This window comes from Rhinoderma darwinii, chromosome 4 (genome assembly GCF_050947455.1).
Source record: "Rhinoderma darwinii isolate aRhiDar2 chromosome 4, aRhiDar2.hap1, whole genome shotgun sequence".
Taxonomy (NCBI): Eukaryota; Metazoa; Chordata; class Amphibia; order Anura; family Rhinodermatidae; genus Rhinoderma; species Rhinoderma darwinii.
The window spans coordinates 138,408,559-138,432,331 of NC_134690.1; the positions used below are offsets into that span (position 1 = coordinate 138,408,559).

At 41.6% G+C, this 23,773-nt stretch overlaps 1 protein-coding gene across 1 annotated transcript in view; it reads right to left on the minus strand.

Moving 5' to 3' along the window:
• Positions 1–23,773, minus strand: part of SLC2A2 (solute carrier family 2 member 2) — a 52,624-nt gene that overhangs the window by 22,010 nt on the left and 6,841 nt on the right. Inside the window, exons 2-5 of the mRNA XM_075861600.1 lie at positions 22,614–22,709; positions 20,563–20,753; positions 16,943–17,067; positions 6,368–6,483 (exon numbers count right to left, since the gene is read on the minus strand). Coding sequence (XP_075717715.1) covers positions 6,368–6,483; positions 16,943–17,067; positions 20,563–20,753; positions 22,614–22,709 — 528 coding nt within the window. The remainder of the gene's footprint in view (positions 1–6,367; positions 6,484–16,942; positions 17,068–20,562; positions 20,754–22,613; positions 22,710–23,773) is intronic.

Consider the following 23,773-nt stretch of genomic DNA (forward strand, 5'->3'; position numbering starts at 1 on the left):
GGGTGTTCGATAGGGGTTTCTAATATATAGGTCCCTCAAAGCAACTTCAGATCTGAACTGGAACCTAAAATTTTTTATTAATTAGGCAATACTTCGCTTCTTACATTATACTGATAATGAGCCGTGCCCACCCCGAGATGACCCCAGTTTTGACCGTTTGTATAAACGGAGACCTCTATTAGACCGTTTCAGTGCCCGGTTTTCCCAAGCATACACCCCCGAGAAGTGCATTTCTATTGATGAGTCCTTGGTAGATTTTAAAGGCTTCAATTCCGCCAGTACCTGCCAGGTAAGATGTATAAGCTGTGCGAGAGTGCGTCAGGGTATACCTATAAATTTAGGATATATGAAGGGAAGGACACCAGTATTCAGCCCCCAGAATGCCCCCCCTTACTGGGAGTTAATGCAAAAATTGTGTGGGATTTGGTGCACCCACTGCTGGACCAGGGTTGCCACCTCTACCTGGATAATTTTTATACCAGCATCCCACTTTTCAACTGCCTCGCTTCCAGAAGTACTGCGGCATGCGGCACTGCTAGAAGAAATCTGGGAGACCTCCCTAAGACTCTGCTTGGGCAAACACTCAGAAGGGGTGAGAGCAGGGCACAATCTAGCAGCAACATATTGTATGTCAAGTACAAGGACAAGAGAGATGTCACACCAGTACCCATGTACCTGTACGAGGTACCAGTACAGAGACCCCCAAACCGGACTGCATCCTGGACTACAATAGGTACATGGGAGGGGTGGACTTCTCAGATTAAGTCCTGAAGCCCTACAGCGCCATACGGTGTGGTATAGGAAGCTGGCCGTGCACATCATACAGATGGCATTGTACAATGCGTATGTGCTACGTCGATGTACAGGCCAGAGGGGAACTTTCATGGAATTTCAAGAGGTGATTATCAAGAACCTAATCTTTAGGGACCAAGAAGGGGGCACCCAGTACTTCTGGAAGCGAGGCCACACGCATCGTACCAGGGCAACACTGTCCAGGAGAAGTTCCCCAAACTGGCAAGAAGGGAAAAAGTCAAAAGAGGTGCAAAGTCTGCTATAAGAGGGGAATAAGGAAGGACACAATATATCAATGTGACACATGTGCCCCGAAAAACCAGGGCTCTGTATGAAAGAGTGTTTTAAAATTTATCATACATTCCTTGATTTTTAATCTACCCCAGTTTTACTTACCCTGATGCACTCCGCACAGTTTATCCCCCCTCGTCTTTCCCCTCTGGGCCCTGCTGTGTGCCCAGGCAGCTGTTAACAGCCACATTGAGGGTATTGCCCTACCCGTGAGAACCCACATTACAGTTTATGGGGTGTATGTCTCTGGTCAAAATGCTCACTACACCTCTAGATGAATGCCTTAAGGGTGTAGTTTTTAAAATGGGGTCACTTCTTGCGGGTTTCAACTGTACTGGTACCTCAGGGGCTTCTGCAAACATGACTTCGCACCAGAAAATCCCCGGTAGGCCAAATGGTGGTCCTTTCCTTCTGAGCCCTCCCATGGGCCCAAACGGCAGTTTATCACCACAAATGGGGTATTGCCGCACTCAGGACAAATTGCGCAACAGAATGGGGTATTTTATTTCTTGTGAAAATAAGACATTTTCAGCCAAAACTACATCTTATTGGAAAAAAATTATTTTGTTTTAATTCCCAGCCCAATTCAAATAAGTACTGTGAAAAAACTATGGGGTTAAAATGGTCACAACACCCATAAATGAATTCCTTGAGGGGTGTAGTTTCCAAAATGGGGTTACTTCTGGTGGGTTTCCATTGCTTCGATACCTCTGGGGCTCTGCATATGCGACATGGCACCCGAAAACCAATCCAGCAAAATCTGGACTCCAAAGAACAAATAGCGCTCCTTTCCTTCTGAGCCTTCCCATGGGCCCAAACGGCAGTTTATCACCACAAATGGGGTATTGCTGCACGAAGGACAAATTGGGCAACAAAATTGAGTATTTTATTTCTTGTGAAAATAAGAACTTTTGAGCTAAAACTACATATTATTGGAAAAAATATATATATTTTTTTAATTCCCAGCCTAATTCAAATAAGTTCTGTGAAGAAACTATGGGGTCTAAATGGTCACATTACCCATAAATGAATTCCTTGAGGGGTGTAGTTTCCAAAATGGGGTCACTTCTGGTGGGTTTCCATTGCTTTGATACCTCTGGGGCTCTGCAAATGTGACATGGCACCCGAAAACCAATCCAGCAAAATCTGGACTCCAACAAACACATAGCGCTCCTTTCCTTCTGAGCCCTCCCATGTGCCCAAACGGCAGTTTATCACCACAAATGGGGTATTGCCGCACTAAGGACAAATTGGGCAACAAAATGGGGTATTTTGTTCCCTGTGAAAATAAGAAATTTTGATAAAAAATGACATCTTATTGGAAAAAATGACATTTTTTTCATTTCACAGCCCAATTCAAATACGTGCTGTGAAAAAACTGTGCGGTCAAAATGGTAACAACCATAAATGAATTCCTTGAGGGGTGTAGTTTCCAAAATGGGGTCACTATTGGGGGATTCCTACTGTTTTGGCACCTCAACACCTCTTCAAACCTGGCATGCTGCCTAAAATATATTATAATAAAAAAGAGGCCTCAAAATGCACTAGGTGCTTCTTTGCTTCTGGGGCTTGTGTTTCAGTCCACGAGCACACTAGAGCCACATGTGGGACATTTCTAAAAACTGCAGAATCTGGACAATACATAGTTAGTAGTATTTCTCTGGTAAAACCTTCTGTGTTACAGAAAAAAAATTGAATAAAATTGAAATTCAGCAAGAAAAATGAAATTTGCAAATTTCACCTCCAATTTGCTCTAATTCCTGTGAAATGCCTGAAGGGTTAAAAAAACTTTCTAAATGCTGTTTTGAATACTTTGAGGGGTCTAGTTTTTAAAATGGGGTGTTTTATCAGTGTTTCTAATACATAGGCCCCTCAAAGCCACTTCAGAACCGAACAGGTACCTTAAAAAAAAGGCTTTTGAAATTTTCTTTAAAATATGTTTATGTTCTAAGCCTTGTAACGTCAAAGAAAAATAAAAGAATGTTCAAAAAACTATGCCAATCTAAAGTAGACATATGGAAATGTGAACTAGTAACTATTTTGGGTGGTATAACTGTCTGTTTTACAAGCAGATGCATTTAAATTCTAAAAAATGCTATTTTTTAAAAAATTTCTCAAAATTTTGCAATTTTTCACCAATAAACACTGAATATATCGACCAAATTTTACCCCGAACATGAAGCCCAATGTGTCACAAGAAAACAATCCCAGAATTGCTTGAATAGGTTTAAGCATTCCGTTGTTATTACCACATAAAGTGAAATATGTCGGATTTTAAAAATGGTCTCTGAGCCTTAAGGTCAAAACTAGGCTGCGACCTTAAGGGGTTAAGGGATGTGTAGTCAGTCTGGTGTGGGGGGGGGGGGGGGGGGTTGTCCGTGTAATGGCTCATAAATCCAGCTGTTAGATCGACTCCTTGTTTCATTGACTGGAATGTTATCATCAACTTAAATACCCAAATTTTTCTTTCTCTGTCATACTTAAAATGACCCTTCAGTATGAGGACTTTAAAATCTGCCATAATGGGGTCTGAGGAGTGTAATATGCAGTCCCCAAGCTAGTTGTAGTGAGCTGCTTTATATTGTTTAACCATACTCATCTGTATGCCCAGTTTATACACCTGCTGTGTACATTGAGGTCAAACTGTGCCTACATAGACTAAGTTTACAGATGTGCACATGTAAACAATACAAAGGCATCTAACTAAATCTGAAGAACTTCTTCCTCCAATATTTTGGCTTAAATGGACACTAACTTTTCAAACAACTTATGCTAATCTTTTAGTATACCTGACATAGATCAACTTTGTAATTTACGGACTGTTAAAATTTAGTTTTTTTATTATCAATGCAAATTCTGTGTGAAGTTACTGCCACTAGGTGTCTCTCTAATCTGCTGTCCACCCGTGTTGTCAAGCTGAATCCGGGCCTAGTTACAGAAGAACTACAAAAGGTGGGAGTGTGTCTCTACACTGCCTACCAATGTAAGTCTATGGAGAGGGGAGTGAGAGCAGCAGGAGGGAGCAGAGAGAGAGAGAGACAGAGACAGAGAGAGAGAGAGAGAGAGAGAGAGAGAGAGAAACAGATGTGCTACCCATAGAAGTCAGCTTCCTGGTAAGTGTTACTGTCTCACCCCATGCTTGAAAAAAGTCCTAATGTTGGACTGAAACGTCGCACTTTTTCTATGTTGGCTTGAATAAAAAAGCCACAGTTTTTCATCTATTCTATCGGAGTGCTGCAAGATTTATTTCTTTGGGATATCGATATAGTCTCTGGATCTGGACTACTTGCTGGCACCAGTTTACATATCAATTTGACTGTGTTAGAGTGCTGCTGTCTTTTCTGCTGGTGTATATATATATATATATATATATATATATATATATATATATATATATATGTGTGTGATAGACAGAGATAGGAGAGCAGGATTCTTCTATTCTATGTATGCTGTGTATAGGAAACATGATAACAGTTCGGATTCACCCAGTAGCTCAGAGACCACTGAGAATTAGAGATAGAGCCTTCAGAGGGAAAAACTGCTAAAAATTCAGAATACAAGTCATATAATGGCCAGAAACAGCGTTATTCCTCATGTACACACTTATGACAGCTTATTCTGAAAAGTCATCTGAAAAGTTAGGTCTCTCACTCTGCTCCTTCTCCCCCTTCCCTCAACATCGACTTGTTTTGGCAGCATGTCTGTGTCTGATACACTCTGCTCATGTTTCCTCCTTTTCCCTACCCTCTCCATAGGGGACGTTTGTAACTAGGGACGGACTTTGCTTGACAACAGGGGTTGGACAGCAGATTACAGGAAGAGAGACATCTAGTGGCAGTAACTTCACACAGAATTTGCATGGATAACACAACTATATTTTAACAGTAAGTAAATTCTAAAGTTGATATATATCAGGTATACTATTAGATTAGAATAAGTTGTTTGAAAAGTTAGTGTCCATTTAATAATTCTCATATATTATTCAGTATGATTCCAGCAATGTGTAAAGAATCATGACTTTATATTACATTTAAAATGTTTGTGCTGTGATACACTTTATTGGTGAAATATGTTGATGATCATCAAAAAGAGTCTATTACGGTCAATTCCTAATAGATTAGATGTTGCGATTTGTTACAGACTATTTTAATGAATCTGTGGGATACAACTGCAATCTGATGGCACATCAAATGATATGGTGGCGTTAATAGGTTCTCCACCAAAATTTTATTTTACAAAATAATAAGGTGAGGAATGGGATGGAGTGACTGGTGGCAAACTTATTTTTCCCTTTCCTGCTGTCAATTAAGTGCCATTGTTACTTTGACCCGAATAGCTGACTCATACCTAATGAAACAGACTCGTAGCAAAGGATACACTGCCTAACAAGTACAGCCTTTTACATGTGGACATCAAATCACACATCCCTAGCAATTAGTCTGGTCCTCAGCTCAAAGCTAAATTGGCAGAAATGGGTCAAGGAGGCTACTCAAACCACATCCCTTATGGCCATTTTAATCAAGAATGAGGGTAGAAAACCAAGTTTGTTGTTTAAACAGTAGATGTTTTTCGTTATGTCTTTACTGACCTTTGGGAGAAAGAACGTGAAATAAAAGAAAGTAAAAAAAAAAAGTATACACCGCAAGCCAGCCCTACTTCTAGCCCTGGTCCAACTACCTTAAACTGAACATGTAATTTATCAAAATTAACATTGGATAATGACAAATGCAAATATCACATCTATTTTAATGTTCCAATATATGATTAATAGAAAAAAAAGCTAGAATTTAAAATTTATATTTTCTTTACTACTTTTACAAACTGTAAGCCTAATATTTATATTAAAAAAGCAAAAACCATTTGTAAAAATTATCTAACAAGATATCAATATATGTCAGGAAAAAAACTAAATGTGTCTCGTCCTGAAGGACCAAAATGCCCTGGACCTGATCCGTTTAGGCCAGGATCACACACACACACACACACACACACGCAGTTTTGATGCAGTTTTTAGCCAAACACAAAAAGAAAATAGTGGGTACAAAAGAAAGGAGATGCACCCAGTCTTTTCTTTATAACTTTCGTTCCTGTTGGATCCACTTCAGTCTTTTTTTTTTTTTTTTTTTTTTTTTTTTTTACACCAAAAACGGCATCAAAACTGCATGTGTGATAGATATATAAAATGTGCTGTTTCATTTTGCAGCCAATATCTAATTTTATTAATTAACATTTTATATATTATTCTATAGCACAATTTTTTATTCTTTGTAAATTAGTAACTTACCTGACTGATAAGGATCCCAGTTACAATCCCAAGCTGATGTAATGTTCCAAGAGCTCCTCGTAGGGAAGTAGGGGAAATTTCACCTATATAGATAGGTACTAGTCCCGATGATAGTCCTAAATAACAAAGCTTTTTGATTATTATTTACAGCTTTCACATGAAGCATTCTTCTGAACATTGCTGATTTGTTCTGATAATGCCTATAATTTCTATTTGGTAAGACATTACTTTGCACGTTTTAAAAGGTAACTAAACGTTTGACAAACTTCTGACATGCCGTAGTGACACGTCCGAAGTTTTGATTGGTGGGATCTGACCACAGAGACCCCACCTATCACTAAAACGAAGCGGCAGAAGCGCTCGTGCAAGCGCTCAGCCGCTTCATTTCTGTTTGGCTTTCTCCGGAAAGCCGATGTATCGAAGTAGGGGCTCATAGGCTTTCTATTGAGTCTTTACTCTGATACATTGATTTCCGGAGAAAGCCGAACAGACACGAAGCGGCTAAGCGTTTCTGCCGCTTCGTTTTAGTGATTGATGGGGGTCTCAGTGCTCGGACCCCCACCAATCAAAACTTCTGACATGTCACTATGACATGTCAGAAGTTTGTCAAACGTTTAGTTACCCTTTAATGTACTTTTTCACTAGGTAAAAAAATCCAAACACTGCCAAACTGAATCTTTTTTTTACATTTTACACCATATTTCTATTTCACCATTTTCAGTGTGTGTACGCACGCACGCACGCACACACGCACACACGCACACACGCACACACACACACACACACACACACACACACACACACACACACACACCACACACAAAACCCTAGCTGTACTGTGTAATGTCTATCTGGGCAGAGCAGGGTTGCTGCTCGCAAGTTGCGTGCAAACTGAAGGAACAGGATGCTGCTATATTGTATGTAAGACAGAGAGGGAAGTTATACTGTTTAGTTAGTGTTTGGACAAGCAGGATTTTGTTTATGTTTTGTTCCGTATCGTGCAAGCTGTATAGTTGTTGCATGTACCTGCCCTGCCAATAAAAGCCAGAAAGGACCCGAACTTTGGACATTTGAAGCCAGTCTGTGTCTTTGTAAAGCCTGGCTTCGCTCTGACCAGTGAGCCAGTATATATATATATATATATATATATATATATATATATCCCCACTATATATACGGTACTGTGCAAAAGGTTTAGGCAGTTGTGGGAAAATGCTGCAAAGCAAGAATGCTTTCAAATATAGAAGTGTTATTAGTTTTTTGTTGTTTTTTTTTTTTTTTTATCAATTTGCAAAATGCAACGTGACTAACCAGAAGGGAAATCTAAATCAAATCTTTTGCCTTCAAAAGAGCATCAATTCCTCTTGGTACACTTGTACATAGTTTTTGAAGGAACTCGGCAGGGAGGTTGTTCCAAATATCTTGAAGAACTAACCACAGATCTTCTGTGAATGTAGGCTTCCCCAAATCCTTCTGTCTTTTCATGTAATCCAAGACAGACTCGATGATGTTGAGAGCAGGGATAGTTCTTAATAACATTGTCTGTACGTTTGGGGTCGTTGTTCTGCTGCAGAATAAATTTGGAGCCAATCGGACACCTTCCTGATGGTATTGCATGATGGATAAGTATCTGCTTGTATTTCTTAGCAATGAGGACACCATTAATCCTGACCAAACCCCAACTCTATTTGCTGAAATGCAGCCCCAATCATACAAGGAACCTCCACCATGCCTCACGGTTGCCTGCAGACACTCATTATTGTACCACTCTCCAGGCCTTTGGCGAACAAACTTTCTCCTGTTACAGCCAAATAGTTCAAATTTAGACTCAATAGCCCGGAGCACCCACTGCCATTTTTCTGCACTCCAGTTCCTATGTTTTTATGCGTAGTTGAGTAGCTTGGCCTTGTTTGCACGTCAAAGGTATGACTTTTTGGTCGGAATTCTTCCATGAGGACCACTTCTGGCCAGACGTCTCCGAACAGTAGATGGATATACCTAGGTCCCACTGGTTTCTGCCAGTTCTGAGCGGATGGCACTGCTGGACATCTTCCGATTTCGAAGTGAAGTAAGAATGATGTGTCTTTGATCTGCTGCACTAAGTTTCCTTGGCCAATCACTGCTTCAACGCTTTTCAGCATTGCCCGTTTCTTTGTGTTTCTTCAAAAAAGGTTGAACAGCACATCTTGAAACCCCAGGCTGCTTTGAAATCTTTGCCTGGGAGAGATCTTGCTGATGCAGTACAACTACCTTGTATCTTGTTGCTGTGCTTAGTCTTGCCATGGTGGACCTGTGACATAAAACTGGATGTTTCTAACCCAGTTTTAAGCCTTCTACAAAGCTGCTTGTGTTACAGTTAATAACTGTGTTTCAATCTACATATGAAAATGATGATCATTATCACTTGTTTTGCAGTTTGTGCAACTGTACCTAGAAGAATTAATGCTGTTTTGAAAGTAAAGGGTGGTCATACCAAATATTGACTTGCTATAGATTTCTCTTATGTTCATTTACTTTGCATTTTGTGAATTGCTAAAAAAAAACAAAACTATTAACACTTCTATATTTGAAAGCATTACTACTTTGCAGCATTATTACCACAAAAAACTTAGGCAGATATAAGTATAGATATATATAAGTGTTGATAAGATCTGCAAATTATCACATTTTCAAGCACCTAGCTCCAATCTGTGGCATGTTGGAGGGGCATAAAAGCCAGATTAAAAGCAAAGTTTTTTTTAGCCACATGAAACCTCAAAAATCGGATCAAGTGGTGTGGGATGTTTGTGCGATGCCTCCTGTTCGTCAATGTGCCAGTTATTGCCACTTGTCGCGAACTAAGAGGGACAGAATCCTTGAACTGAGAGACCTTGGTTTATCACTCCAGTAGATCGCTATGCGCCTAGGCCGAGATGTCATTACTGTTCAACATTGCGTGTCTCGTAGGCTAGGAGAAGAGCAACGAACAGGAATGACAGCAAGATGTGCGCGGAGGCGAACCTCTGCACGGATGGATCGTCTTATTAGAAGAATGGTGCGTAGTGATCCATTCTGTACTGCAAGTGAAATTGGACCACATCGCAACGCCATGAAGAGGCCTTCACAAGGGAACGTTACACCGGTCCTACTCCCGGGATTATGGTGTGGCGTGGTATAATTTACAGTAGCCGGACCCCTCTAATCTTCATTCCAGGTACAATAACAGCTCGATGTTACATTGATTTGGTTGTGGAACCAGTGGAACGGACATTTCTCCAACTCTCCCAGAAGCCGTTTTTCAACAGGACAACGCCGGGCCGCATGTTGCTCGTGCTACTGTGAGCAGCCTGCATGGCCTAAACGTGCTACCATCGAGCACATCTGGGATGTCATTGGTTGGCAATTGCATAGGGAGCTGCTAGCAGCCAATCTTTATGATTTGCATGCACAAGTGCATTCAGCGTGACATAACATTACTCAGACAACCATTAATAAATTCATTGATAGCATGCCAAGGCGTGTAAGTGCATGTATTTCTGACCATGGCGCAGTGGTGTAACTACCGCGGTAGCAGCAGTAGCGGCTGCTACGGGGCCCGGGGCTTGAGGGGGCCCGTGCCGCCAGCCGACACGCCCACCCAAATGCCCGGTGGCGCCGCTAGCAGCCGTTATGGCTGCTACAGCGGTAGCACCGATACTGTGGGGCCCGCGCCGCCGAGCCTTACACAGGCCCTCTCATCATGCCTGTAGGTGTCGCTAGCACCGGAGGGGGCCCCAGTGCTAGCGGCAGCCAAATACATGTGTTAGCACTGAATGGCCGGGCATGTTCCGTGCCTGACCATCCAGTGCCTTACAATGACACTGATTGGCTAGCGGCGCGATGACATCATCGCGCCGCTTCCATGCTTGGAAGGTGCTGATTGGCGGGGCAAGTCATTCTGCCCCGCCAATCAGCGTCATTGGAGGACGCTCGTTCAGCTCCTGCAGACATGCTCAGAAGAGAGCATGTCTGCATCGCCAGTGAACAGCGTGGGAACGGGATCATGTGAGTATGTCAAGTTTATTTATTTTTTTCTTCAAAAATGTGAATGGCATTATCTATAATGGGGGGGGGGGTCGTCTTTATGTGGGCTATTATATATAGGGGGGTCTATATGTGGGGCAGTAGCTACAGGGGGGTCTATATGTGGGGGTGTGGGCCACTATATACAGGGGGCTCTATATGTGGGCCATTATATACAGGGGGCTCTATATGTGGGCCAATATATACAGGGGGGTCTATATGTGGGCCACTATATACAGGGGGGGTCTATATGTGGGGCACTAGCTACAGGGGAGGTCTGTATGTGGGGATGTGGGCCACTATCTACAGGGGGGTCTATATGTGGGGCAGTATATGTGAGACACTATACAAGGGTGGGCTATATGTAGAGCACTATCTATAGGGGAGCTATTTTTTAGGGTACTTTCTATAGGCGTGGGCTATGTGTGGGACACTATATACAGGGGTGGGTTACCTGTGGGGCACTAGCAACAGGGTGGCTATATGTAGTGCACTGTCTACAGGGGTGGGCTATATGTGGGACACTATATACAGGGGGAGCCATATGTGAGACACTATCTACAGAGGTGGGCTATACGTGGAGCACTAACTATAGGGGAAGCTATATGTAGGGCAGCACGGTGGCTCAGTGGTTAGCGCTATTGCCTTGCAGCTCTGGAGTCCATATGTGGGCACTATCTACAGGGGGCACGGTGTGTGTGTGTGTGTGTGTGTGTGTGTGTGTGTGTGAGAGAGACCGTTATATTTAGATGTGTTGAGAATTGTAACTTTGTTTATAGGTGCAGAAATGTTTTAAAAGTGAGAAGCTGAAGACATCTAAACGGAAAACTGCAGAAATGGGTCATGGCCAGGAGAAATCCATCATAGATGTCTGAACCGGAGGGAGAAGAAAAGAACTAGAATCTGAGATGTCACCGGTGAGTCACTTAATGTAAATGTTTATTCTGCCTCTAATCAGTATTGTAGTCACTGTATGATCTGCAGCGAGATGATGGTGGTATGATTTTTTTTTTGTGAAACCGCATCTCCCAGCATATCCTTACCATTGTTCCGGCCATGCTGGGAGCTGTAGTTTTACACCGTACAAACCTATACGCAGTGGCGTAACTACCGCTATAGCAGCCGTAGCGACTTCTACGGGGCGTGCAGCATGAGGGGGCCCGTGGCACCCACCGGCACGGCCCCCTCCCATGGCCGCAGGCTCCGCTAGCAGCCGCTATGGCTGCTACAGCGCGACGCCACTGAAGGGGTTGTTCCTACAAAAGACATGCATCCCCTATCCACAGGATAGGGGATACAGGTGGGATCGCTGGGACGCCCAGCGATGAGGAGAACGGGGGACCGAAAGTCCCCCCTAAGTTCTCCATGACAAGCCTCGGACTTCCGGGGTCTGTGTCGGCAGCTCTGTAGAAATGAATGGAGCGCCGGTCGCGCTTGTGCGCATGCGTGACCAGCGCTCCTTTCATTTTTATTGAACTGCGCAGACGCCAGATGTCCGAGGTTAGTCATGGAGAACTTCGGGGGACTTTCGGTCCCCCGTTCTCCTTATCAATGCCAGCGATCGCACATGTATCCCCTATCCTGTGGATGCATGTCTTTTGTAGGACAAACTATAGGCCGTTTTTTTTTTGGGGGGGGGCTTATATGGTGTTATCTACAGAGGGGGCTGTATGGTGTTATCTACAGGGGGTCTGTATGGCGTTATCTACAGGGGGCTGTGTATGGTGCTATCTATAGGGGGGCGCTGTGTGGTGGAATCTATAGGGAGGCACTATCTACAAGGGGGGGGGGGTTGTGTGATACCCAGCAGAGGGGGGGCCCCAGTCAAAAGTTTGCTATGGGGCCCAGTCTTTCCTAGTTATGCCCCTACCATGGCGCTTATACTTGATACTGAATAAGTCAAGATGTTTGGAATATTTTGTTTCCATTTTTTTGTTATCATTTGCATATAATTAACATGTCTATAAATCCTGTGATTTCCACAATTCCAAAACTTTTCCTTCTTGGCATTGCAATTTTAATGTTGAGGAGTGTATATTCACCCCCTTTGCTATGAAACCCCTAAATAAGGTCTAGTCAAACCAATTAACATTAGAAGTCACATAATTAGTTGAATAAGGTCCCCCTGTGTGCAATAAAATTGTCACATGATCTGTCACATGTTGTCAGTATATATACATCTGTTCAGAAAGGCCCCTGAGTCTACAACACCACTAAGCAACATGAAGACCAAGGAGCTCTCCAAACTGGTCAGAGACAAAGTTGTGAAGTATAGATCAGCGTTGGGTTATAAAAACACAAACAAATATCCCAAGCTTTGAACATCCCAAGGAGCACCAATAAATCCATTATAACGAAATGGAAAGAATATAGCACAACTACAAACCTGAAAAGAAAAGGCCGCCCACCAAAACTCACAGACTGGGAAAGGAGGGCATCAGAGATTCAACTAGCCAACCCTAAAACTGAAGGAACTCCAAAAATCTGCAGCGGAGTTGAAAGTATCGGTCAATAGGACATATAAGCTGTACACTCCACAGAGTGGGGCATTATGGAAAAGTGGCCAGAAAAAAGCCAATGCTTAAAGGGACAGTGTCATGATTTTTTTTTATTCATTTATGTGTTTTTATTTAATAAAATATTATATTGACTTTATTTAATTTTTCACACACAAAGTTTATTTTTATTAACACTTTCTTACTTGACTGGGGCTGGCATGTTTATTTAATCTGTGTATGTGTCTCTTAACGACACATACACAGATGGAATACGGCAGCACAGTGCATAGGACACAATGAACGGGAGCCGTTCATTGCTTCTGCTATCTGGCTCTGTACTGCGCAGCCGCAGTTCAGAGCCACACAGCAGAGAAGCTGGTTTGTAGGGAGATAGCAGGCGCCATTATGAAGACTGGCTGCACTGCAGGTAAGGTGTGTGTATCCTGGTCTGTCCCTCTCGTGACCCCCCTTGGGCCCCGCCCCTCGTGACTCAGCAGAGTTGAGTGTGTCTGTGTGTAGCAGTGCTGTGTGTGTGTCTGTGTAGCAGAACTGTGTGTGTGTCTGTGTAGCAGTGCTGAGTGTGTGTGTGTAAAGGATCTGCCACACACAGCTTCTGTGTCGACGCCCGTGGTTAATCAGTCTGCATCTGCTCCTAGCTCTGATAGAGTGACTTGATCTGCTACCACTCAGGCTGGTAGGCTGAGGAGTGGGAGAACCTACCACTGCCTGGCCAGACGGTTCTAGCTCCCGCCCTCGGTCTATGTATACCTTCATTTACTTCTTGTCTTTGCCTGTGATTCTCTCTTGTTTCCTGGCTCTGCTGTTCCAGCTATTACTATTGACCTCAGCTGCATATTGACCCTGGCTTTACGGACTACGCTCCTGCTCTGCGTTTGGTACCTCGTACACTCCTGGTTTGACTCGGTTCGTTCACTACTCTTGTTGCTCACGGTGTTGCCATGGGCAACTGCCCCTTTTCCCTTAGCTTCTGTGTTCCCTTGTCTGTCGGGCACATATTGAGCATAGGGACCGTCGCCCAGTTGTACGCCGTCGCCTAGGACGGGTCATGCAAGTAGGCAGGGACTGAGTGGCGGGTATATTAGCGCTCACCTGTCTGTCTCCCTACCCAGTCATTACAGTGTGTCTGTGTATAGCAGAGCTGAGTGTGTCTGTGTGTAGCAGTGCTGTGTGTGTGTGTCTGTCTGTGTGTAGCAGAGCTGAGTGTGTGTGTAGCAGAGCTGAGTGTGTCTGTGTGTGTGTGTGTGTGTCTGTGTAGCAGAGCTGAGTATGTGTGACTGTGTGTAGCAGAGCTGAGTGTGTCTGTGTGTAGTAGTGCTGTGTGTGTGTAGTAGTGCTGTGTGTGTGTGTGTGTGTGTGTGTGTGTGTGTAGCAGAGTTGAGTGTGTGTGGAAAGGAATTGACTTAACATTTCTTTATTTACACAACGCGTTTTTAAAAACGCGTGTGTAAAAAAGCGCGTTGCATGTACTAACAGTGCACTTTACCAATTATGTAAATAAAAAGCGTAATCAAGCATTTTTTGGAACGTAAAATGAGCAAAAAATCGTGTCAAATACATGCCATGTGAACCAGTCAACTGAAAAGTCATTCACTTCACTTTCATCATTCTAATGGTATGTTCACACGCAGTGTTTTCAGCCGTTTTTTTAAATGTCCCAAAAAACGGCTGAAAATTGGAAGCAGAGCACCTACAAACATCTGCCTATTAATTTAAAAAAAAGGTTTAATTCGCGACACATTCCCTTTAAAGAGGCTGTCACCAGTTTCATACTTCCCTATCTCCTACCTAATCTAACAGGTTTTGTGTTGTAAATAACTACTGTGTTGTCAATCAGCGTCATACACTTCTCTTCATTCATGTCCGGCTTTAGTCACAGTACAGCGTGATCTTGCGAGATCACGCTGTGTTGCCACTTACTCCCGCAGTTCCTTCACCGGAGCGATGGGAGAATGACCAACATCGCCTCCAGCCGCCTTCTGGCTGGAGGCGATGTCTGGTCATTCTCTTGACGCTCTGGTGAAAGAACTGCGGGAGGAAGTCAAATCACAGCATGATCTCACGAGATCACGCTGTGCTGTGACTAAATCTGAACATGAATGAAGAGAAGTGTATGGTACTTTTCTTTACAACCCCCACATGGTTAAAGTAAAAAAAAAATGTCCAGTTGGGCTTTTACAAAAAATTAGCACAAATTAGCATAAATGCTAAAAAAACAACAACGCAGTAGTTATCTACAACACAACACATTATATTAGATAGGAGATAGGGAAATATGAAACCCATTTTGAGTTTGCAAAACAGCATGTGGCAGACTCCCCAAACACATGGAAGAATGTTCTCTGTATATGACATGAGACTACGTTGAATTTTTTGGTCATCATGGGAAACGTGATGTGTGGCGCAAAACCAACACTTTTTATCCCCCACCCAACAAAACCATTTCTACAGTGAAGCATTGTGGTGGCAGCATCATGCTGTGGGATGCTTTTTCTGGGCAGGGACTAGAAAACTGGTCAGGATTGAAGGAAAGATGAATAGGAGTAATTACTGAGCAATTCTTGTGGAAAACTTGTTTCAGTCTTTCAGTGATTTGAGACATACCCCTAGAGCCTTGCATCTGTAATTGCAGCAAAAGGTGGATCCACAAAGTATTGACTTTCATGAGCTGAACGTTAAAGTTCTTTGTTTTTTGTTTTTGTTTTAATTATTGTCACAGTAAAAAATATTTTGCACCCTCAAAGTTGTAGAAATGTTCATATCAAATAGTAGGAAACCTCCAAAAAATGTCCAATTAAATTCAAGTTTATAATGTAACAAAACAGGAAAAATACCAAGTGGGTTGAATACTTTCACAAGGCACTGTATATATACAGTATATATAGATATACACTATATGGACAAAAGTATTGGGACACCTACAAATTACACCTACAGTAGCTTTTATGACATTCGATTCTAAATCAATAAGCATTAATATGGAGTTTGTGCTTTCACTCTTCTGGGAAAGCATATCTGGATAAGATTAAAACAGCTTCCTACAAGATTTTTGGATTGTGTTTTTGGGAATTTTTGTCAATTCATCCAAAAGAGCATTTGTGAGGTCAGACACTGATGTTGGACAAGAGAGTCTGGCTCACAATCTCCATTCTAGTTAATTCCAAAGGAAGAGTGGCCTATTGGTCGACTACGCTATTGTTTCCGTGAAAAAACAGAAACCTTATGGAACGGAAACAAACGAAAACCAATTGCAATGGAAGCATTAATTGAAATCAATGGTAATGCAAACAGAAGCTATGGTTTTCATTTGCCTTTCCGTTCATCGGTTCCTCCGATGGAAAGGATGAACGAAATCCATGAACGGAAGCCCGACGCTGATGTGAACACAGCCTAAGAGGTGTGTCCCTATTCTTTTGTCCATTTAGTTTGTATATAATTATAGATATATATATTAGTTCTTGGTCTACCCAAATATTATATATATTTCAAGATAGACAATAACCTCAATTTATATATCAAAAACATATTCTGCAGCATTTACAATTGAAGAAACAATAAACAGGTAAAATTACAGTTTTGCATAATTGTTCATTTTCGTACTCTGACATTTTCCCCACATAGGGGTGTCAATCACAACAACCCCTTTTTTCAACTTAAGATGGCCCAGCGACCAGCTGATCAACACGGGTCCACTTCTGTAAAACTCAGCAATTAGCATTGTAGTATTACAGGCCGGTCATTCATGGCCCTTTGTTGGCAGCTCTGCACTCTAGCTAATAAAGGGACCCCCTAATAGGGCACATGGAGAGGAGGTTGTCTTATTAAGACAACCCCTTTAAACCTCCAATTCTCCCTTGAAGTTTCGGCTACTTTTAGTACGGTAAATAGAATCTTTCTCGACCTGTCAGTTATATACTGATAATAAATCAATCACATGTGATTTTAATCATAGATGAAAAAAAATATTAACATTCGGGCTCTAAATTCACATAAGCATGATTGTATATGCCCTACTTACCACAATAAAGACCAGTTATAAGTCTACCAGCAATAACTAGAGCATGAGCTTGGCCCAAAGGAGCCAAGCCCATGAGAAGGGCTCCAATGACGGCCAGAGTATTCACAACCATCATGGCTTTAATCCTGAAATACATAAGATCTGAAATCAAGGAGGATATATACCGATAGATTGTATAACATAACAGAGAACGACCTTTCATATGGCAATATTGTTCTTACATAGGATCCCTCACTGATCAATAACAGTACAGTGAAGGAAATAAGTATTTGATCCCTTGCTGATTTTGTAAGTTTGCCCACTGTCAAAGACATGAACAGTCTAGAATTTTTAGGCTAGGTTAATTTTACCAGTGAGAGATAGATTATTTAAAAAAAAAATCACATTGTCAAAATTATATATATTTATATGCATTTTGCACAGAGAAATAAGTATTTGATCCCTTTGGCAAACAAGACTTAATACTTGGTGGCAAAACCCTTGTTGGCAAGCACAGCAGTCAGACGTTTTTAGTAGTTGATAATGAGTTTTGCACACATTTTAGATGGAATTTTGGCCCACTCCTCTTTGCAGATCATCTGTAAATGATTAAGATTTCGAGGCTGTCGCTTGGCAACTCGGATCTTCAGCTCCCTCCATAAGTTTTCGATGGGATTAAGGTCTGGAGACTGGCTAGGCCACTCCATGACCTTAATGTGCTTCTTTTTGAGCCACTCCTTTGTTGCCTTGGCTGTATGTTTCGGGTCATTGTCGTGCTGGAAGACCCAGCCACAAGCCATTTTTAATGTCCTGGTGGAGGGAAGGAGGTTGTCACTCAGGATTTGACGGTATATGGCTCCATCCATTCTCCCATTGATGCGGTGAAGTAGTCCTGTGCCCTTAGCAGAGAAACACCCCCAAAACATAATGTTTCCACCTCCATGCTTGACAGTGGCGACGGTGTTCTTTGGGTCATAGGCAGCATTTCTCTTCCTCCAAACACGGCGAGTTGAGTTAATGCCAAAGAGCTCAATTTTTGTCTCATCTGACCACAGCACCTTCTCCCAAGCACTCTCAGAATCATCCAGATGTTCATTTGCAAACTTGAGACGGGTCTGTACATGTGCCTTCTTGAGCAGGGGGACCTTGCGGGCACTGCAGGATTTTAATCCATTACGGCGTAATGTGTTACCAATGGTTTTCTTGGTGACTGTGGTCCCAGCTGCCTTCAGATCATTAACAAGTTCCCCCCGTGTAGTTTTCGGCTGAGCTCTCACCTTCCTCAGGATCAAGGATACCCCACGAGGTGAGATTTTGCATGGAGCCCCAGATCGATGTCGATTGACAGTCATTTTGTATGTCTTCCATTTTCTTACTATTGCACCAACAGTTGTCTCCTTCTCACCCAGCGTCTTACTTATGGTTTTGTAGCCCATTCCAGCCTTGTGCAGGTCTATGATCTTGTCCCTGACATCCTTAGAAAGCTCTTTGGTCTTGCCCATGTTGTAGAGGTTAGAGTCAGACTGATTAATTGAGTCTGTGGACAGGAGTCTTTTATACAGGTGACCATATAAGACAGCTGTCTTTAATGCAGGCACCAAGTTGATTTGGAGCATGTAACTGGTCTGGAGGAGGCTGAACTCTTAGGGTATGTTCACACGTAGTCAACAAAAACGTCTGAAAATCCAGAGCTGTTTTCAAGGGAAAACAGACCCTGCTTTTCAGACGTTTTTTTACCAACTCGCATTTTTCGCGGCGTTTTTTGCGCCGTTTTCGCGGCGTTTTTTACGTCCGTTTTTGGAGCTGTTTTCATTGGAGTCTATGAGAAAACAGCTCCAAAAACGTCCAAAGAAGTGTCCTGCACTTCTTTTGACGAGGCTGTATTTTTACGCGTCGTCGTTTGACAGCTGTCAAACGACGACGCGTAAATAACAGGTCGTCTGCACAGTACGTCGGCAAACCCATTCAAATGAATGGGCAGATGTTTGCCGACGTATTGTAGCCCTATTTTCAGACGTAAAACAAGGCATAATACGCCTCGTATACGTCTGAAATTTGGCCGTGTGAACATACCCTGAATGGTTGGTAGGGGATCAAATACTTATTTCTCTGTGCACAATGCAAATAAATATATATAATTTTGACAATGTGATTTTCTGTTTTTTTTTTAAATATAATCTATCTCTCACTGGTAAAATTAACCTAGCCTAAAAATTCTAGACTGTTCATGTCTTTGACAGTGGGCAAACTTACAAAATCAGCAAGGGATCAAATACTTATTTCCTTCACTGTATATTCCATCCTGCTAAGAGATTAATCTGGAACTTCCAATAGAAATTTAACTCAGTCACTTTGTCCTTTTAACAATTATAGAGCTGTGAAATCAAATGCTTTATTGTATTGTCCATAGTTCATAGTACAGAAAAACAAGTAAGACCTTACATAACTGGTTCTACAATACCCGTAGTTACTATCTGTGTGACTTTTTACCAATATACACTCAAAATCCTGACAAAAATAATATCTCAACCAAAATGACTTTGCACAGAATGTTTCCAACAACTAAGTTGCCTGAACTAATATTCATCATGACAATAGTGATAATAATGAATTAGTAACATTCATATGAATCAGTCCCTATGAGTTAGGGTATGTGCACACGGTAGCAGGCTTTTACGTCTGAAAAGACAGACTGTTTTCAGGAGAAAACAGCTGCCTCGTTTCAGCCGTAATTGCTCCTCCTCGCATTTTGCGAGGCTTCTCTGACAGCCGTAAATTTTGAGCTGTGCTTCATTGAGTTCAATGAAGAACGGCTCAAATTACGTCTGAAAGAAGTGTCCTGCACTTCTTTTGAGGAGGCTGTATTTTTATGCGTCGTCGTTTGACAGCTGTCAAACGACGACGCGTAAATGACAGGTTGTCTGCACAGTACGTCGGCAAACCCATTCAAATGAATGGGCAGATGTTTGCCGACATATTGTAGCCCTATTTTCAGACGTAAAACGAGGCATAAAACGCCTCGTTTACGTCTGAAAATAGGTCGTGTGAACCCAGCCTAATAATCAGACACGGTTTTAAAGATTTCTTTGCTACTGCATGTTCATAATATTTTATCATGTCAGATATAATTATGACAGCTGCTAACATTTACCAAGAGAACGTTATATACTCATATAGTGGAGCTGAGCTTGTTTAGAAGCAACAGAACTTATCACTTAACTCAACTCAATTTATTAACTGTGTTGGGTTTGTCTATAGGAGGTTAAACTTTTATGCATCAAAGGGTTAATTAGGTCCATTTGAAGAACGTACACAAATTTTTGTCCAGTCTGCAGTGCTATTTTTGCTAATCCCCAAACTATTCATACACAGAGTGAACTTATCCATATGTCGGATTTAGCTACACCACCGTCACTATAGATTTCTGGTTTCTGTCGTAATTGCATTATCATATAATCACCAAGTCCTATGTCAGATGGTCACTTTATGCACACAGGAGTACTACCAAAATAAGTACCCTGAACACTTTTGGTGCACCTGCACAGTGCAACCCAGAAAGATTGCAAAAGATGAAAAACTTAGTTCTGCTCTATCTGTTCCTATATCAGATAGAAAGCTACAAAGGCACGAATAGTGCTTACCTTCCCAGTTTGTCTGCAATCCATCCAACAAAGAAGGAGGACACCAAACCACCCAGAGAGAAAACCGATACTGAGAGTGACCAGTACATGGTGACAGATGGGTGTACAGATTCAGTTGTCTCATTTCCACTGTTAATTATGTCATTGTCCAATGACAGACCCAACGACTTTGTATAGTGTTTTTCAATGACCTAGGTGACAGGATAGAATAGATAAAATGTAAACTAATAATGGCGATATAATTACACAATATAAACATTCAGAGGTTTCATTTAGCTATAAAAGTCTATGGGCATGTTGGCGCATATGTCGGGAGATTATTCCCAGAGTATACACCGAACGTGCACCATATATGTGGTGTGAATTTAACCTTCTTCTGCCGCTGTGCAATAGTGGTAAAGTTAACATTTAAAGGCCGCATCCTTTCTTTTATGCCAGCTAATGGAAGAATTGCTCAATCAGGTGCGCAAGCCCACCTAAATGAACAGATTATCCTCCCTGTCATGAGATTAAGAGGAAAGAACGTTTAGACTGATCACATGCATATAATGTCATTATACTACACCGATGTGTGAAACAGTAATATGTTTACTGAAATGAAGAACTTTACCTCTTTTACTCCATCTCTCTTCTTATGAGCTGTCAGTTAAATAGAAAATGTAGACATAGACTTTATGGCCAAAAGTATGTGAACACCTGACTATCACACCTATATGAGCTTGTTGGGCATCCCATTGCACAACTATTGGCGTTAATATGTAGTTGGGCTTCCTTTTGTGGCTATAACAGCCTCCACTCTTCTGAAAAAGTCTTTGGAGTATGTCTGTGGGAATTTGTGCCCAATCAGCCAAAAGAGCCTTTGTGAGGTCAGGCACTGGGGTCTGACCCGCAATCAGTGTTCTAATTAATCTCAAAGGTATTCAGGGCTCTGTGTTGACCAGTCGAGTTCCTCCAAAGCAAACATTAAACCATGTCTTTATGGACGTTACTTTGTACACGGGCACAGTCATTCTGGAACAGAAAAGTGGCCGCCCCAAACTCTTACCACAAAGTTGACAGCATACAATTGTCCAAAATGTTGTTGTATGATGTAGCATTAACATTATCCTTCACTGGGAAAAGGGTGCCTGGCCCAAACCCTGAGAGACAACCCCAGACCATTATCCCTCTTCCACCAAATGTTACAATAGGCACAATGCATTTCGGTAAGTAGCGTTCTCCTTGCATCCACCAAACCCAAATTAATCCATCAGATTGCCAGGTAGTGAAACATGATTCATCACTCTAGGACACTTGTTTCCTCCAGTGGTGGTGTGCTTTACACCACACCAGCTGACGCTTGGCATTGTGCACAGTGATCTTAGGCTTGCGTGCATCTGTTCAACCATTAAAACCCATTTCATGACACTCCTGACGCATAATTCTTGTGCCAATGTCCCTTTCAGAGGCAGTTTTAAACTCTGTAGTAGTGATGCAACAGAGCACTAGAGATATATGTGCGCTACCTGCTTCAGCAATGCTCTGTGAGTTTGCAGGGTCAACCGCTTTGTGGCTGAGTTGTTTTTACACCTAGACATTTCCACCTTACAATTATAGCACTTACAGGTCAGATCTAGCAGATCAGAAATGTGACAATGGTGGCATCCTTTTGAGAATGCCATGATTAAAGTAAGTGAGCTCTTCAGTACAACCAACACTACTACCGATGTTTTATCTATGGAGATTGCATGGCTGTGTGCTTGATTTTATGCACCTGTTTCCAATTGGTGTGGCTGAAATACCTGAACTCAATAATTAGGAGGGGTGTCCATATACGTTTGGCCATATAGTATATCAAAAGCAGAGAGGATTATTTTTAATGTCACTCAAGTCTGTTACCCATAGTGACCAGATTCCAGCTGTTGCTTTGTTGTTGTATCACTGTTATAAAAAAAAAATGTCCTCTAATATACAGGGTAATGGATATTTTGAGAAGCCATAAAGAAATGCTGAAATGTCACAATATATAACAGTTTCTTTAAATTTAGCAGCAATACACTATTATATTTTACCTTTTGTGGAGCATTAATAACTCCAATACCATATCCATATTGCAAAGATCCCAGCACAGCCGTAAACACAGCGAAAATCAGAGTTCCTGTCAGGTTCTAGAATAGAGAAACAGGAAATTATTTATTGTTCAATGCATTTCTAACTTCCTAAACATCCAACTCTGATCTCTACATGCATGTTTTGTTTAGAACTAGCCCACCATTGTGCTATTTTTTTATTTGGATACACCCTTAGGCTGTGTTCACATTTTTTAAAAACAAAACCAAGACTGGATCAAGAAAAAAAACTTAAAAAAGAGAAAAAATATAAAACTTTCAACCTATTCCCTAATGCTTTTGATGCATTTTTTTTTTTTTAGAAAAAGCCAGGAGTGAAACCTGAAGACCAGATAAATATAATGGAAAAACTTGTATGTGACCCTCTATTTTTGGATGAAAACACTTACAAGACTGTATCAGAACTGCACTGCTTGAACACGAACAATCACATTGTGATATTGGAAAAGTCTGCGTTTAAACAGCACAACACAATATGTATGGTACTCTAACATTTGTATAACCCTAAATGAGGAATTCTGCGCTGATTGTTATTAAACTCTGACATTGTCGCAACAGAGTATAAAATAGATTGGATATTATCATTTCTATTCTAGTTTAAGATAGTTTTGTCACCATAGAAATGGCTCTTTTCAGTTTTTGCTCCAGTTTGAACATAATGAGACGTGGTAAAATGTATTGAAAACATTGGAAATATTTACTTTATTTAATTCTATATTTGTTATTAGTGCTATTGCTAAGACTAATTACCTAATAAACATAATATGTTGATAAAATATGTACATTTGCAAAGTTGTAATGATAAAGAACATGAAAACTATTTTTTTTTATTATGCTAAGCAATTAGTTTGGTAGTCAGTGAAATAGATCCCCTTGTTACCAAGAGTGACCACAAGCTATCCAGTATGCGTAACCTGCCAAACAGCTACTCATATCTCAGCTGCCTTGACCCATGTTAGTGTGTTATGGTAAGCTGTGTGATTCTAGAGTTTGGTTTAAGTAGACTCAGACCTTATGCACACACTACGTGGATGGTATGGCGGAATTTGTCTCTGTACTAGCATGGATTTTATGTGCTGCCATACAGTGGTCTATCGAATGCC